The following is an 18,450-nucleotide window of genomic DNA, read 5'->3' as shown; positions in this document are numbered from 1 at the left end:
GATGCTACAAAGCTATTTGACCTGGTGTCAAGAACAAGGGGAGATGCCACAATGAGATAGGCGAGAGGTGGACATGCCAGGAATTCGAGAAGGAATTTCTGAACAGAACAACAGAAACCAAGTCGCCCGGAGGCAGCACAGAAGCTGATTCTTGGGTACAGTTTCTAGAAGAGGACTGAAGAAGTTTCAGCAGGCAGTAAAATCTGGTGAGGTTCCGAGTCCTGAACCACAGACGCGAGCAGAAGGGACACCCCCTTGCCCCGTCTAGCGGCTGAGAACCGGGTTAACTAACATTGCAGTAATCTCCTTAAAGGCTGCATGTGGTGTCAGAACCACGCCAAGGACGCAGCCTCCAGCTCTGGTGCCAGCTGGTTTGAGCCAGAGCAGACAGAGCCTTCCTCTGGGGACTGCAGCCGGGCGGGCTGCTCCGGGCCTCCCTGCTGGCCCGAGGGTTTCAAGCCTCAGGCTGGGGTTTCCTAGCGGTAATAGCTTACCAGCCTTACTATGCTCAGTCGCTTCAGTTGTGTCCCACACAATTCAGTTCAGTTCAGTTCAGTAACTCAGTTGTGTCTGACTCTTTGCGATCTCATGGACTGCAGCACTCCAGGCCTCCCTGTCCATCACCAACTCCCGGAGTTTACTCAAACTCATGTTCATTGAGTCGGTAATACCATCCAACCATCTCATCCTTTGTTGTCCCCTTCTCCTTCCGTCTTCAATCTTTCCCAGTATCAGGGTCTTTTCCAATGAGTCAGTTCTTTGCATCAGGTGGCCAAAGTATTGGAGTTTCAGCTTCAGCATCAGTCCTTCCAATGAATATTCAGGACTGATTTCCTTTAGGATGAACTGGTTGGATCCCCTTGCAGTCCCACACACCGTGGAGCAACTAAGTCAGGGTGCCATAGCTACTGAGTCTGTGCTCTAGAGTCCAGGAGCTACAGCTACTGAGCCCATGTGCCCGAGCCCATGTGCCTGAGAGCCCATGTTCTGCAACAAGAGAAGCCACTGCACTGAGAAGCAGTTGTACTGCAACAAGAGGGTAGCCCCTGCTCGCCGCAACTAGAGAAAGCCTGTGCGGCAAGAAAGGCCCAGCACAGTGAAAAATAAATAAAATTATTAAAAAAAAAAATCTACAAACTTTGATCACCAACTTTCTTCTCCCTCTCTGTTTTGTTTTGTTTTTTGGCTGCGACTTGCAGCTTATGGGATCTTAATTCCCTGACCAGGGACTGAACCTGGGTCCCTGGCAGTGAAAGTGCAGAGTCCTAACCTCTGGACTGTCAGGGAATTCCCCAGTGTTCTTCATGGTTAAAAATATGTTATAAATAAGCTATGAGGATATATTGTACAGGAGGGGGAACAGAGCCACTATTTTATAGTAACTATCAATGCAGTATAACTTTTAAAAATTGTAAGCCACGATGCTGTACACCTGCAACCTATACAATATTGCACACCAACTATATCTCAATTTAAAAAATTTCTACATTGTAAAAAACTATGTTCAAAGAGTAGCGTTTTCTGTGAAGATATTAGTAATATTAATACATTTATTTCATCAACACTCATATAGACCAGTTATTTGTAGCCTGCTCCAAGGAGAACAGTCCAAGAGCTATTCCTGAGGAAAGAGCTGGGATTTTCTTGGTAAAACCAAACATAAATAAAAGAGGTGAATTGGGAGATTTAGCACTAGGCTAGAGTGAGAGTTGGACTGTGAAGAAGGCTGAGCGCCGAAGAATTGATGCTTTTGAACTGTGGTGTTGGAGAAGACTCTTGAGAGTCCCTTGGACTGCAAGGAGATCCAACCAGTCCATTCTGAAGAAGATCAGCCCTGGGATTTCTTTGGAAGGAATGATGCTAAAGCTGAAACTCCAGTACTTTGGCCACCTCATGCGAAGAGTTGACTCATTGGAAAAGACTCTGATGCTGGGAGGGATTGGGGGCAGGAGGAGAAGGGGACGACAGAGGATGAGATGGCTGGATGGCATCACTGACTCGATGGACGTGAGTCTGGGTGAACTCCGGGAGTTGGTGATAGACAGGGAGGCCTGGTGTGCTGTGATTCATGGGGTCGCAAAGCGTCGGACACGACTGAGCGACTGAACTGAACTGAACTGAACTGAGAGTGTTCAGGGAGGCCTGCCTGGAGGAGGGTGCAGGCAGGAGGATGTGGATGGGTCCAGACCGGGGTCCAGAGGGTCAGAGTGTTCAGGGTGAGTCCTGGGCATGTGGGTACCTACAGACCTGTCTGTCCAACACAGCACCTACCACCCACGAGTGCCCCATGCAGCACTGAGATGGTGGGTCCTAACAGAGATGCCTGCGGTTAACTGTAAAATGCACACACAGATTCCAAAGAACTGCCATGAAGAAAAATGCATGTAGACCATCTCATGGATATTTTTAATACTGATAACACATGTTGAAATAATAATCTGGTGGATATACTGGGTTTAAGAACACATTAAATTTACCTTCTTAGAACTGACGCACACTTCTAAGAAGATTAATCCAGCCACAATGGAGAGACAGAGGAGGAGATAAACCAGAAGAAAGAGAACCAGTTAGGAAGCTTCTCAACTAGAGAGATGAAAGAACCTCGATTGGGGTGGAGACTGAGGGTGTCAAAAAGAACGGGGAATACAAGAGACTTCATGGAGGCAGAACCCACACGACTGTGGTTATGACTAGCCAGGACAAAAGCAGAGAGTTGAGGGTGAACCTGGTGGTCTGGAACTATGATTGTTCCATTAAAGGAAATACAAAGTCAGTAAGGTGTGTGACTTACAAAGAAAAAATCCAGAGCTAGTTTCCCACCTTCCTTTTAACATGGTGAGATTCAACATCCAACTGGCATTTGGGGGAAATGACCCTGGGGCTCAGGAGAAAAGCCAAGCTGAAGATGGATCCATCCTTGGTTGGTTGAATCCATGACTGCGGGTAACTGCGGATATGGGCTGACCACTCTATGCCACTTTATAAAAGGGACTCCAGTGACTTTTGATATCCTGGGGGTCCTGGAGTCAATCAATCCCCTGAAGATATGACTGTATTGAGAAAGGCATGACCTTTGAGTGAATGAGTTCCAGGAGGGAGAAAGCTAAAAGGCAGAGGAAGGAATGAAGGAAAGGTAAGTAAATCAACATCAGGCATTTTAAGAAGTTCTAATTTTTTTTACGGTTTTATGTCATCATTAAATAATCAATCATTTAGTTTCTGTGTATTAGGAAGGATTACCCCCACATACTCAAGTCTAATCTGGATGAGAAGAAAAGACACCCCCAACTACAGCGAAAGATTTAAGTAGCACTTCAAAATAAATAATAGAATGATGACCCAAGGAAGTGGTTGACTAGTGAGTCATACACACTGTAGTTTCTCCAGAGTACCTAGACAAATACCCCTAAGCGGGGGTGTTTCAGGAAAGCTTTAGGAAGGAGGTGAGTTTTGAGTGATCTGAGAAGTTGAGCTGTCTTTGTAAGCAATTGAAAGGGCAGGATCAAAAGGGAGGAGCAAGAAGATCCGGGGGTGAGTGAACCAGTTTGACGGGAGGGAAGGAGTCACTGGTTGGATGAGGTGGGGGTGGGGATTGCAGGTGAGGCTGGGAAGGCAGGTGGGAGCCAAACTGTGGCTTGAGTTAAGACTCAATGGACTTTCATGATCAAGGGAGAGTCATAGAATTTTGAGCAGGTGAATGACATGATTGAATTTACATTTTAGAACATTAAAGCTGGTCATACTCTAAAGGTGAAGCTATAGGGTTCAGGGACCATGAGTTAAGCCCCTCCTCACAGATGAAATACACATGCAAGAGATTAAGTCTTTTCTAAGGGACAGCCAACTTTCCTGACTACTAATACAACTCACTTTCCACGATCTTAAAATGTTAAAATTAGCCTGACTTACAGTCCTCTCTGGGAATAGCACCCTATGGAAGGTAGCTCTCTACTGAGAAAGGAGGGCTGTGCCAGTACTTCGGGAGGGACCTGGACTCAGATGTGGAGACAGCTAAAGTGACAGGATAATGGTTCTGCCTCACTGCGGCTCCAGCTGGGCTCCTGGACTGAATCGAGGAGCAACCACGTCCAGGTGTGCAGGCAAAGGGGTAGAAACGGCAACTGGAGAAGTGAGAAGCAGTGTAATCCGACTGGATGATCGGCTAGAAGATTTGAATTCTAGTCCTGGTTAGCAGGAAGAAACCTGGAAGAACCGTACTTTTGTCACGCGCCTTCCAAGGTTCAAGTAATTGTTCTTAGCTGATCATACAGAATTCGCAATGTATTTCTCAGAGAAATGGTGTTAGAAAATGCTGGTTAGTTCCCCAGATCATCCTCTAGGAACCTAGAATAATCCCGTAACAGCTGAGATTTTGGCAGATTTTGCAAAGAGAAATTCAAATATTTTTTGCCACATTAATTAACAAGCGAAACAGGTTAGTCAAACTAAGTATTGTGTGTGTGTTTAATGGAAGATATTTAATTAGAAGATGGTATGGAAGTGGAGGTGGTAGGAAATCTGGAAGAGAATTTCTTTTGGCACTTCCAAGGTCATCTCAGATCAACAGTGCTCACAAACAGAAAAGAGGCAGAGAGGGCAAAAGAGAGAGACAGAGAAAGTATGAGAACTGTATGCCTTTTGGGAACAGGATAAGAAACAACTGGTGTTTGTAGGGTGAGAAATGGGCCAGTATTAAAAAGGCAGGGGCAGGCAGCGCTGAGAGTCCTGGGAAGAAGGAAGGAGGTGGGTGTACCGGGAGGCACCAGGGTCAGTGATCCAGGTCTCAGGAGGTAAGGGTGAAGCCAGCCCAGAAAACAGATTTGAGGCAGTTAAATCCCAGGGGAAAGGTGGAACAAACAGTCAAGGATTGTGGGTATCAACTCCAACAGAGGCAGAAGAAGGCATGGGTACAAATGTGAGGCTCCAGATGGAGCCGGAACTTGAGGAACCCCGAGGAGACACAGAAAACCTCTGGGCTGGAGGAGGAGGACCTGCTCTGGTTGGGGGTGGGGGGGTTGCGGGGAGAGTTACAGTGGATCAGAGCCAGAGAGGAGAGAGAGAGAAAGAAAGAGGTTTGAAGCTGTGTGCCTGTCCAATGGGATACCGAGAGGTGACCCTCAGATGAAGAAGGCAGCATGGGTGCGAGGGTGCTGAGGATGGGCCAGGACCAGCACCACCGAGGGGTGACCCCCTCAGCCACCACCAGCACTGCTCCCGCCCCCCACACCCCAGGGTAGTGTGGCTGGATTCCAGGACCCGGCAGTGTGTGGGGAGGGCAGCGCTCATTCAAACAGGCCAGAGTATCCCAAACTTGTCACCTTTCTGCTTGCTGGTATGTGACTTTTTAGGCGCTGTGACTACCAGGCTGGGGCCCAGATCACCGAGGGACAGGTAAGATGGAAAAGGGTAAAGGGCAGGATGAGGAGCCAGAGGAGAACCGGGAAAAGGCGGGGAAGCAGAAAGGCAGGATGTAATGGATTAGAAACAAATGTGAAGGGAAGCAGGAACCCTTACACAAAAGAGAAGGAAAGGTGAGGAAAGTCAGGCTGATCCGTGCGGAAATGCAGACAGACAGGGGTTAGAGAGTCCCCAGAAGAGAGTGCGAATTCAGGTCAGGTGGGTCACCCCACGGTGCGTGTCACCCTTCCCACACCTCACCTGGTCATCAGGCATCTGCCTTGGAGCTGCGCGTTACACACTCAAATGCAGCCTCTGCTCCTGGGGGGGTTCAGATAGGCGCTCATTTTTTTCAAAGATGGACACGTGGTAGCATCTGCGGGTGAATTTTAAAGCATTCAATAGTTGAGGTAATAAGCGAGCACAACTATCTAAGTTTGGGGCAGGGGGCGAGTGGCGGGGTAGTGTGCAGTGTTGGATGAAGTATTTTCTTCCAGTAAACATCTAGTTAAATGTACATGTTCTTTAAGATTTTTTTTTAATGCTGCCTTATATATATAAAAAAGAACAGGTTACTAAATTGATGGGAATAAAACGAGGGAGAGAATAAACCGGAGGCGCAGTCCATAACATCCCAGCTGAGTGAGGCCACTGCGCCAGCCCGTCCGGCGGGCGTCCGTGCTCAGAGGTCCCCACGCGGGTCCCCGAGGGGCTGCGCCCGGGACCGGACGGGACTGGAGTGCTGGCGCCCCCCGGGCCAGGGGGAACCACCCCCACCCCCACGCAGCACCCCGCGCACCGCGGACGGCGAGGGGGAGGTCCCCCGGCCCGGGAGGGGCAGGAGGCCGCGGGCTCTGTCCGGGTGTGGGGTCCGCCGCCCGGGACCCACGTGGGCGCAGCCCAGCAAGGCGCAGACCGCCGGCCTCCGAGGGGCGCGACCCCCGGCCACGTGGGGGCGGGGCCCGGTGGGGCTGGGGGGCGGTGCTCGGCCGCAGCCCCTCCCCCCGGCCCTCGGGCGCCCCTCCCCCGCCCAAGCGCGGCCCGCGGGCGGCGGGCGGGGGCGGGGGCGGGGTTGTTGTTGTGCCGAGGCCCCGCCCCCGCCCGCCCCCGGCCCATCTGTTCCCCGCGAGCCGCGGCGACATTGTGCGGGCTGGGCGGCCGGGCCGCGGCGCGATGGGCCCGGGGCAGCCGCCGCGGTAGCTCGGCCGGAGTGGCTCCGGGAGCGGGCGGGCGGCGGGCGCGGAGGCGGCGGCACGGCCGGAGATGCGCCCCGAGGAGGGCGGCGCGGCCGGGCTGGGCGAGCTGCGCTCGTGGTGGGAAGTGCCGGCCATCGCGCACTTCTGCTCGCTCTTCCGCACGGCGTTCCGCCTGCCGGACTTCGAGATCGAGGTGCGCGGGCCGGGCCGGGCCGGGGTGGGGGGTCGGGACCCGGGTAGGGGGTCGGGGCGGCGGCGCGCGGGGACCTCCGAGCGGCTGACTCTGAGGGACTGAGTGGGGGGCTGAGCGCGAGGAGCGCTCCCGGCCGGCCCGGGTGGGCGGGCGGGGGTCGGGGTCCGGGCTGAGGGGACCCGGGCGGTGGGGAAAGTTGGGCCGTTACTCCGGGCGGCGTCCCGGCGGGCGCAGCGCGGGGCCGGGCGGTCAGGATAGCGGGCAGCGGGCTTTGTGGGGCCCGGCGGGCTGGCGGGCGGGCGCCCCCGGCCGGCGCCCCGACCCCTCCCCCGGCCGCCTGGGGCCGAGCGCGCGGCCGGTCGGTGCCGCGGCCCCGGACAAAGGTGCGAGACCGGCGAGCGGGGGCCATGGGTCCGCCGCCCGCGGGAGGCGCGCCCGGCGGCAGCCGGGAGGGTGCGGGCCGGCGGGCGGGCGGCGGCGGCGGCGACGACGACAATGCGGCGGCCTCGGGTGCGGGGGCCCGGCGCCGCACGCCGTTTTCAAAGTTGGGACGTGACTCGGACGAGCACGGCTTTTTCTAAAAATGAGAGTGGGACGGCGGTTCCCGCGGACTGAGGGGGAGAAACGGCAGATTGGGGAATGCTGAGCGTCAGGACTTGCTCCACAACTGTCCCGAAGACCCCGTGTTTCCTTTTAGTTGGTCAAAATCCTCAGCACTTTAATTCTGCTGCTCAAAATGGTGGCTGTGGTGGGAGGTGTTGTGGTGACAATGCCGTCGTGGTGCCGCTAAACTTGCCCCTGCCCCATTTTCTCCCTGAAATGTGATAAAACTGAGGCGGTGCTGAATTACAGGTTAGAGTTTACGAACCCCGTCTAAAAACACTGTGGAGAAAACTTCATCTTTCAAAAATCCAAATATTCCCGTTTGGTTGATTGGAAAAAAAAAAAGAGGTAACTAATTTTGTCCTAAATTGTTACAGAAATCTAGAGTAACGTATAAATAACGCCTTATGTTCTAAGAAATAAATCTGTGGTTTCTAAGTATTAGCTGCTTTAATTCCAAAAGGAAATGTAACCTGATCTGAGAGGTCCAATTTGTATGTATAACAGAAGTGAAAAATCGTTGCTACAGGTGAATAATCAGGGCCACTTGAGATGAGTTTTTTCGCTTCGGATCCCAGTATTTCTTGCAAGTGACACTTTTTTGGTGGTTGTAGTTAAAATGTATGCTATTTGAAGTATATACGAATGAATATTTGGAATTCAGCTTGTACGTATTGTGATCATCCATATCTCTATAATTTGGAGATGTTCAGTCGATGACTATTAGTGACTTACTCCTGCAATTCTTCTGTAATCTTTTTCACATGAAGTGTTTTGATGAATTTGAATACAGGTTAAAGTTTTCACTAATTACCAGAAATTAAAATTTTCAAAGTAATTTTTAGGTTTCTAGCAAATTTGATTCGGAGAGTGCAGAACTTACTGGGAACATGATTAGTTTTGATTCTCTAAGAAATAAATTTATTTTGGTTAGGTGATTTTTTTTTTTAATCTAATAATTTACCGTTCTGAACTGAAGAAGGATCACTTGATTACAGTTTATGATGCACTGGAAGAATCTTCTTAAAAACAGACAAACAAAAAACAGTATTAATACTGAATTGTACCTGTTAGGATGGCTGGAAAGACACTATAATCTTAATTTACTGTAACTTTAAAAGATAGAAATGAATAATACCAAGTGGTAGAAGTTGGATATCAGCTTTTTTAGGAAACTAGTTTTCAGCTGTGGGAAAGTACTCATCTTACTCTTGACAACCAAACTGAACCCATGGATTTACAGAAAATTTAGGAAGCAGAATCTTCAAGGACTTGGCTTCTATTTATCTAAAACAAGGCAATCTCTTAGATAGCTCACAGGCTGGGAGCATTCATGCTGCAATTCTGTAAGAGGTCAAGACCTCCCATTTAACTGGTCCCCAAAGCATGGATATTTTTATTTTTGCATGTAAGAAAACCTTTTCCCTCTGTTAATTAGCCTTGAATGTACAGGATTTAATTAGAAGAGTCAGTATACTGGATTCTTGTTTTTTGGGTTGTGTTTAGGGACATCTGTGTTGCTGCCCCCCAGATAGGGGTTCTGCAGTCATCAGATCAAAAATCTGCAAATATGTAGACATATTTTAAGTTCAAAATTTGTGGTTTTAAAAAGCAGTGCATAATCACAATATAAAACTTGAAAATTATAGCAAAATATAGGTAAGAGAATTAAATCACCCATAATCCCACCACTCAGGGATAAAAACTGTTACTTAGAAATTCCCAAACATGTTCACAGCGTATTTGTGGCCCGTTTTAATTTTCCAGATGAGGAGACTGAGCTGTGTGTAGCTGGATAACTGTAGATTAATGATACTGAATTCAGTGGTTGGTATTATGAAACATCTGTTACTAGCTGCTTAACTGGATGGATTACCAAAGAAGCTCATGGCACACCTCCTTTGCCTCAGGATTATCAAATTTGGAAGCACTTCATTTATATCAAGTTTTCTATGATTGTTTAACATTCCAGTGGATTAGGCTGGTTATGTTTTGTCCTGATTAGAGAATGAAGAATAGTGAATTGACCTTCCTGAAGATTTAGTACTGATTTTCTTTTTTCCCCTAACAAGTGCTCTTTACAGTGAATAGCATCATACTTAACTAGATTGCAGTTAAGGGAGGATAGACCATCTTCGGTAATCTTGTCTGGAGTTAATTGTGATGGGTATAGGGTTGCAGGGAGAAATTCCATTATAAACATTTTGGGTATATTTTCTCCAGAGAAGAAACTACGGGGCCTCTATGTGATTATTTGAAAATGGTCATGTAGAATTATCTGGTTCATACAGCAGCAACATGATGAAAATAATCTGATTTTTAATAGTCCCATGTACTTTTTTACCCCGAGCTTCCTGCTTTGAGAATGAATCCTTAGGTGTGAATTATTAAGCATTATTATGTTTATTCATAAATATTATTCATAATTATGAAAATAGGTGATAAAAAACTTGCCTAGAGAAACTTATTGGTACAGCAGTCTTAGTTCTCTGGGCCTGGGGCCCAAGGATGGGTTAGAGGAGGTTTTGTGTTGGTGTACATGTATGTACTCTGCTGTCACTTTCTTCAAATTTTGAAAGCGACCCCAACCAAACAAAGGTTAAAAGGCCTTGAACTAGATGAAAGATTTAAGTTGGCCTTGAATAGGGGAACCAGAGGCTAGTTTCATGACATGAGATCCCCTGGATCAGGAGTTAGAAAACTTGAATTCTTATGCTTGTTTTGCTACTGCTGCCTCTGTGACCTTCGGCAGGTCAAATAGCCTAATGGTGAAGGACACTTGTATAGCACTTTGTACATTTTCCAAATGTTTTCTCATTTTGTCCATCGTCATCATTAATCATTACTGGGAATTAGCAGTTTTGCAGATGAGGAAATTGGAAGTTGAGACAGGCTAAGTTTCTTGCATAGACTCTCACCTGGATCTTAGGTTCTTTGATACCAAATTCTTTGCTGGTGCTGCTATATCACACAGCTTCTACTTTAGTTTTCATTATGTATAAAAATGAAAGGCTGGACCTAGAAGTAATGGCCAAGATTTCACAGTGCAGATCTAGAGTTCTTCGGCTCTTAATAATGAGGGGGTACAAAAGATCCTTTTAAAGGATCTGTATTCTGCTGAATACAGAGGGACAAGTTCATGATTTCATTTGGTTCTTTCAGCAAATACTTATTGAGCATCCACTATGTGCTAGATGCAGTATATTGAGTGCTTGGAGATACAGATGTGAACATAACACAAACACTCCTCCTTTAGTGGAAGGAGACAGATAATAATAAACTGGCACAGAGAGGGCCAAGTTGGGGGGGGTTACAATTTAAAATAGGGTGATTAGACGTGGGAGGGGTTTCTTTGGTGGCTCAGACAGTGAAGAATCTACCTGCAGTGCAGGAGACTTGAGTTTGATCCCCTGAAAAGGTTGGGAAGATCCTCTGGCGAAGGGAATGGCTTCCTGCTCCAGTCTCCTTGCCTGGGAAATCCCATGGGCAGAGGAGTCTGGTAGGCTGCAGTGCATGGGATTGCAAAGGTGTGGGTGGCCTCACTGAGAAGATGGCATTTGAGCAGGACTGAAGGAAATAGGGGACTTAAAATTATTTAAAAACTAGTAGTTTGTGGGACTTCCCTAGTGGTCCAGTGGTTAAGACTGCGCTTCACTGCAGGGTGTCAGGGTTACCTGGTCAGGGAACCCACGTGCTGCATGGTGCAAAAATTAGTAGTTACAATGATCTATTGAACGGAAAATACCAGATGATCAGTGTCTCCTGAAGACTCAGGATATGCTCCTCCTCTGAGGAGGAAAGCCCAAGAACAGGATGTGAATAACAGAGGGTAGGTTTTGAAACCTGAAAGGGGGGACTGCTCCCTCAGAGTGTAACTCCCCCAAGGTGAACCCTGGATCCCATTCTGCTTATACCAGTGTCTTAAAGGGGAAGTCGTTGTCTTCGTTTTCATTTGCCTGTTCGAGAAGCTTCAAAAGGGTAGAGATTCTCCAGTTGTGGAAAGGGCAGTAACCTCTCATCTCTGAAGGACAACTCATGTTAGCATGTGGCTTGCTTTACCACGGAAGTTCAGTTCGGTCTTGCTTAATTTTCTGGAACACAGTGAGGAAGCCCAAAATACGACTTGGCAACATGGCAGCATTCGGTACAACCGACCGTCTGCCCTTTGATCAGGAGAGGCTGAGGGCTGAATTCCAGTTTGTTTTTTTTAAGGGGCTGGCTTTTTGTGGTGTGTTGGGTTGGGGGTAAGAATGAGGAGCTCTGGCATTGCTGGGAAACTGCCAGTGCACACGGTGGTTTAGATAAAAAGTGGGTGTGGACAGAGTCCAGGGGGACAGAAGGCACAGTTTCTAACTAGATGGCCTTAGATATAGTTGATGGGATTGAAGGTACTTGTCAAAGGAATCATGCAGAGAGCCAGAAACCTGGACTGTGGACCCACCTCTGTCATTACCTGGTGCTGCGATTTTAGGCAGATCATTTGGTTTCAGATGCCCTATCTATAAAAAGACAGTTGTGGACTAGGTGATTTCTAGGATGTTCCTCTGGCCAAAGTGCCGTGATTCCCCTGAGATGTTTCTCAGCATGCAAGGCACAGGTAGCTGATCCAAAAAGTTTTCCTGAGCTCATTGGTTAGGGCCAGGTGGCTCAGACAGTAAAGAATCTGCCTGCAAAGCTGGAGGACTGGATTCCTGGGTTGGGAAGATCCCTTGGAGAAGGGAATGACAACCCACTCCAGTATTCTTGCCTGGAAAATCCTATGGACAGAGGGGCCTGGCAGGTTACAGTCCATGGGGTAGCCAAAAAGAGTCCACTGAGTGACTAACACTTTCACTTTCTTTTTTTATATGCTGTGTTGGGGTCCCTATCTTAGAAATTAATTTTGTACCAAACTAAAGCAGCAAATCCACACTTCATGTCTTCATAGATTATATGAGTTTGTCTTTCTGTGGAAATCCTGTCTGCAAATACATTACGTTGACGGTAGCTTCAACAGTGAAGCTGTTGATATTGATATTTTCACTGTCTTCGAGGTCCTTTCAAACTAATATTTTGTATTTTGGGATTATGAGAAACTCGGGAAGATGAAGGTCTTAAATTGTGTTCTTTCCCCTGCACTTCTATTTATTCACTTAAATTGAATATCGTTCAACACGTAGAACTTTGAATGGAGGCGGGTAAAAGTTTTGGTCTGGGGCTGATGGCGAAGCTTTCCAGGCAGCTGTGCCCCCCTTCCCTGTATTTTCCTGTTTCACAGGACTCTGTTCCTTGAATGCTTTTATATTGTTTTCTCTACAGGAGCCTGTAACAAATACTTGTTTATTCTGGAAAACAAACTTGTTTATTCTGGAAAACAAACTTGTTTATTCTGGAAAACTCTGGAATTCTCTTTCTTTGATTTAGACAGGAGTCTTCAGGTGGTGGTACTGAGCTCAGGATTCTCCCAGCCTTGTTGCATCAGGGTATTCAGTGCTGACCACTGCTGCGTGTGTCGCGGTGATGCCTCCTGTCCCTGAAGAACACTGGGCCCTGAGGTGGGGGGACTCCTCCCCATAGGGAGTCATGTTCTGGATGTAATGTTTTATTGTGTAGGGTTGAAGGGATTTATTTATGCCGACTTTGCTGTCATCAGCCCGGGAAAACAGTTCAGTCGCTCAGTCGTGTCTGACTCTCTGCTACCTCATAGACTACAGTACACCAGGCCTCCCTGTCCATCACCAACTCCCGGAGTTTAGTCAAACTCATGTCCATCAAGTTGGTGATGGCATCCAACCATCTCATCCTCTGTCGTCCCCTTCTCCTTTCGCCTTCAATCATTCCCAGCATCAGGGTCTTTTCCAGTGAGTCAGTTCTTCGCATCAGGTGGCCAAAGTATTGGAGTTTCAGCTTCAGCATCAGTCCTTCCAATGAATATTCAGGACTGATTTCCTTTAGGATTGACTGGTTGGATCTCCATGCAGTCCCAGGGACTCTCAAGAGTCTTCTCCAACACTGCAGTTCAAAAGCATCAATTCTTCGGCACTCAGCTTTCTTTATAGTCCAGCTCTCACATCCATACATGACTACTGGAAAAACCAAAGCTTTGATTAGATGGACCTTTGTTGGCAAAGTAATATCTCTGCTTTTTAATTTGTTGTCTAGGTTGGTCATAACTTTTCTTCCTAGGAGCAAGCATCTTTTAATTTCATGGCTTCAGTCACCATCTGCAGTGATTTTGGATTTAGCCCCCCAAAATAGTCTCTCACTGTTTAGATTGTTTCTCCATCTGTTTACCATGAAGTGATGGGACCAGATGCCATGATCTTAGTTTTCTGAATGTTGAGCTTTAAGCCAACATTTTTACTCTTTCATTTTCATCAAGAGGCTCTTTAGTTCTTCACTTTCTGCCATAAGGGTGGTATCATCTGCGTATCTGAGGTTCTTGATATTTCTCCGGCGATCTTGATTCCAGCTTGTGCTTCATTCATCCTGGCATTTTGCATGATGTACTCTGCATATAAGTAAAATAAGCAGGCTGACAATATACAGCCTTGATGTACTCTTTTCCCAATTTGGAACCAGTCTGTTGTTCCATGTCCAGTTCTAACTGTTGCTTGTTGACCTGCATACAGATTTCTCAGGAGGTAGGTCAGGTGGTCTGGTATTCCCATCTCTTTAAGAATTTTCCAGTTTGCTGTGGTCCACACAGTCAAAGGCTTTGGCATAGTCAATAAAGCAGAAGTAGATGTTTCTCTGGAAGTCTCTTGCTTTCTCAGTGATCCAAGGGATGTTGGCAGTTTGATCTCTGGTTCCTCTGCCTTTTCTAAATCCAACTTGAACATCTGAAGTTCATGGTTCATGTACTGTTGAAGCCTGGCATGGAATATTTTGAGCATTACTTTGCTAGCTTTTGAGATGAGGGTAATTGTGTGGTAGTTTGAGCAATCTTTGACATTGCCTTTCTTTGGGATTGGAAAGAAAACTGACCTTTTCCAGTCCTGTGGCCACTGGTGAGTTTTCCAAATTTGCTGGCATATTGAGTGCAGTGCTTTGACAGCATCATCTTTTAGGATTTGAAATAGCTCGACTGGAATTCCATCACCTCCACTAGCTTTGTTCATATTGATGCTTCCTAAGGCCCACTTGACTTCACATTCCAGGATGTCAGGCTCTAGGTGAGTGATCACATTATCGTGATTATCTGGGTCATGAAGATCTTTTTTGTATAGTTTTTCTGTATATTCTTGCCACCTCTTAATATCTTCTGCTTCTGTTCGGTCCATACCATTTCTATCCTTTATCGAGCCCATCTTTGCATGGAATGTTCCCTTGGTATCTTTAATTTTCTTGACGAGATCTCTAGTCTTTCCCTTTCTATTCTGTTTCTATCTGGGAAACAGATCCTTTAATTCTTTTCTTAGGGCTTCCCTGGTAGCTCAGTTGATAAAGAATCCACCTGCAATGTAGGAGACCTGGGTTCGATCCCTGGGTTGGGAAGATCCCCCCTGGAGAAGGGAACGGCTACCCACTCCAGTATTCTGGCCTGGAGAATTCCATGGACAGGGGAGCCTGGCAAGATTCGGTCCACGGGGTTGCAAAGAGTCGGACACGACTGAGTGACTGATACACAAACACACCCCTACACACATACACACACCCTTACACACCTGCCCCACCCAAAATCATTTAGGGGAAGAGAACAGGTTGGGGGGCTGTCCAGAGGGAGCCGCGATGCCACCTGTGCCATGTTGGGGGGCTGTGGAGAGGGAGCCCCGACGCCGTGCATACCTGAAGGCGGCCCTCTCTCAGCCCTCTTGTGGGACTGAAGCCAGGGGTGGTGAGCGTGCGTGTGCGCGCGCGCGCCCGCATGTGCGTGCGGACAGTGAGTGTGTGCGCCCCTGTGTGGGGACTGAGCTCCTCAGGCAGTACGAGGTGTGTAATTTAGGCAGAACCTGGGCCTTCTGTGCGGCCTTGGCTCTGGCGGCACCGCGGGCGTAGTGGATTCACACTGGGCATCATTTTAGCGGCAGGAAAGGTTGCGTGGTGGCGGTCTGAGCCGTCACGCACTGCGGGCCTCCGGGTGTGGAGTCAGGCCCTTCCGGCCGCGACTCTGATGTGGATCATCCACACACCCAGCGCATGCGGTTTATGTAGAAACGTTCGGAAGGCAGCGTTTGGAACCCTGACCTTGTGTGGCCTGGAAGATGGGTACTGGACACGTGTCCTGTCCTGTGCGTCTCACTGTCACAGTCATTTCAGCTTTGGCCCCGCCCAGCCTCTTAAATTTAAGCAAACTCTGGGAGATGGTGAAGGACAGAGGAGTCTGGCGTGCTGCATACAGCCCATTGGGTCGCGAAGAGTCGGACATGACTTGGAGACCGAACGTCAACAACACCCGCTTGGGCTTTCTTTGGGTGGCGTGTGGCCCTGGGACTGAATGTCATCACAGACTCTGCACCCTTCTGTGCTCCCCCGTGACCCGCAAGTAAGTGCTAACAGGCACTGATGGGGCCACGGTTATTCTAAACTGTTTATTATCTTTTTAATGTTGAACCTTCAAGTCACCTCCCATTAATAATTGCTAAGAATGGGGTATGTTCTTATAGCTGAGAGTGCTCTGAGCAGTCTGGTGGAGGGGAGAGTGTTTTTCTCTAGGCCAGTTGCTTTTGATGAACACCACTCCCTGAGTGGTCATTGTTTCAACAACAATACACTGAGGACAGTTGATTTGCTTGACAGAAAATGTGTTAAATTAGCAAATCTAGCAAATCTTTTCTCCCCCACCCCCATTGTGTCTCTTTTATTTCCCTGAAAGGTTGTGTTTGCAGAGTCTTCTAGGTGTGAGAGACAGTTTTTATAATCAGTTCTTTGTCTAGGGGACACTTAGATAGGGGAAAGGTGACTAAGAGAAACTTGTGTCATGATTAAGGGATTTAATTTTTTCTCCCTCTTAGGCTGGTATTGATTTGGGTTAGTATCCCACACATTGTTTCTGAAAGACCTATTCTCTCCTATTTTCCACTGTGCTGTTGAAGCAGGCACCCCAGCTTTCCTTACTGGATATTGGGGATTGGGAGGGGAATGTTCTAACAGTGTTGAGAATGCCTGGGTCCATATAGCTAGATTTTCATCACTTTTGATGGAGCACCTCTCTTCATTATATATAACTGTACTTTAGAGTTGCATGTTACAGAAATCTAAAGTAGTAGTGAAATTACAAAGAAAAGTGGAATCTGAAATCCCAGGCAGTCTCCTTTCTCTGTTGTCACTTTTATTAATACTAACTGCCCCAGAATGATTGCAGAGCTAAGGGACTGGGTGCGGTTCTGCTGCTGCCCTGGGGAATTGGAGTAGTTGTGGGGGAGGAAAGGGTGGCTGGCTGGGTGGCAGCCGTGGCTTTAGGAGTTCAAAGGCCTCTGGGGTCCTGAGTGAAGTGCTTCCTGGAGAAGGCAGGGCTGGGAGGGGGTCACAGTGAGGAAGTCAGCGCAAGGAGATGAGAGTTCTCTTCTGTGGAGAGCTGCTGAAAGATGGAGGCAGGATGCTGCAGCAGGCCTGGAATGCCAGACCCGCTTGTGTGGATCTTTTTTATTCAGGCACTGAAGTTTGAGACAAGAATGATCTTAAAGTTTAGACAAAGAATGTCCTGAGTACTACGTGTTTTGATATCTAGGCTTAACTCTAGGAGTGGAGTGGGTGTAAAATGCTGCAGGTAGGGGTGACAGGAAGAAGAGACCTTTGTCGCTGGCTTTGAGTGGAACTAGATGGTAGTGTTGGGTGCATCAGGAAGGTGGTATGGGGTAAGGATGTTGGGGGCTGCAAGTGATGGGACGCTGCACTAAAAAGCAGGGTGGTTTGTCCTAGAACCTGGGGTCTGGAGGATCGTGGCAGGTGTGCTGCCCAGTGACGATGTCCTTAGGTGCCCAGGCAGCTGCCTGTGCATGGTTACAGGATGCTTGCACAGTTCTAGGGTCTGCATTGCTGAGCATTTCAGGGAAGTACAGGAAAATTACAATTTCAGTTGAAAACAGCCATTGGGTTGGTGATTTGAAGAGGCTAGAGATAGCATCACCATCTCAATGGGTATGAATTTGAGCAAACTCTCAGAGATAGTGCAGAACAGAGGAAGGAGCCTGGCATGCTGCAGCCCATGGGGTTGCAGAGTTGGACGCGACTTAGCAGCCAGTGAACAACAACAGCAAAAGCAAGAGATGGCATTAGAGAAGGCTGTTGGAGAGAGGATGAGGGAGCGGCTAAAACTGCATTTTCCTGGAATGAGAGAGGAAGAGAGCTCTCTAGGAGGCTTAAGAGAATGGTGGAAAAGAATGAATGTTTAAAAAAATTTTCATGAATAATATGCAATATAAGAAGAATCCTCAATTCCTCCCGTGTTAACATTTTAGTGCCTTACTGAAGAGGTGCATTGTGGGACAACCCTTCCCCGGCTTTTTAAAAGAGTCAGTTTCCAAATTTTCCTCCCTGTTTTGTGCTGGCAGTCCTCTTCACTCTTCTTCCCCTTCTGATTGTCGGAAGGTAGGGTGGTAGTGACCCCACCCCTAGCATTGCCAGTTGCTCCTTGTTTTAGCTTCCTGTTTAGGAAAATGAAAATGAAAATCTGGGCCCAGAAATGCACCCTTTTTATCATTAGAATTTTAGATTTGTTTATCTATTGATTGTTTGAAAGTCTCCAGTTCTTAGATTCTGTCTGTTAGTATTTAATGATCTGTAAGACTACTACTGATAGTGTAGCTGATGCTGAAGCTGAAACTCTATCCAATACTTTGCCACCTGATGCGAAGAGCTGACTCATTGGAAAAGCCCCTGATGCTGGGAAAGATTGAAGGCGGGAGGAGAAGGGGACGACAGAGGATGAGATGGGTGGATGGCATCACTGACTCAATGGACATGAGTTTGAGTAAACTCCTGGAGTTGGTGATGGACAGAGAGGCCTGGCGTGCTGCAGTCCACAGGGTCGCAAAGAGTCGGACACGACTGAGCGACTGAACTGAAGACTACTACTTAAATGGGACTCTGATCCTTCTGTAACGAGAGTTTATGTACAAACAGGATAGCTATCAGTGCGAT

At 47.7% G+C, this 18,450-nt stretch overlaps 1 protein-coding gene across 1 annotated transcript in view; it reads left to right on the top strand.

Moving 5' to 3' along the window:
* Positions 1-6,504: 6,504 nt before the first annotated feature.
* The window catches only part of CECR2 (CECR2 histone acetyl-lysine reader), a 117,210-nt gene continuing 105,264 nt past the window's right edge, over positions 6,505-18,450 (top strand). The window contains exon 1 of the mRNA XM_070371646.1: positions 6,505-6,786. Within this exon, the coding sequence (XP_070227747.1) occupies positions 6,661-6,786 (126 nt within the window). The 5' untranslated portion in view covers positions 6,505-6,660. The remainder of the gene's footprint in view (positions 6,787-18,450) is intronic.

This window comes from Bos mutus, chromosome 5, assembly GCF_027580195.1.
Source record: "Bos mutus isolate GX-2022 chromosome 5, NWIPB_WYAK_1.1, whole genome shotgun sequence".
NCBI classification, from domain to species: domain Eukaryota; kingdom Metazoa; phylum Chordata; class Mammalia; order Artiodactyla; family Bovidae; genus Bos; species Bos mutus.
This window is presented reverse-complemented; position numbering and strand designations above follow the sequence as displayed.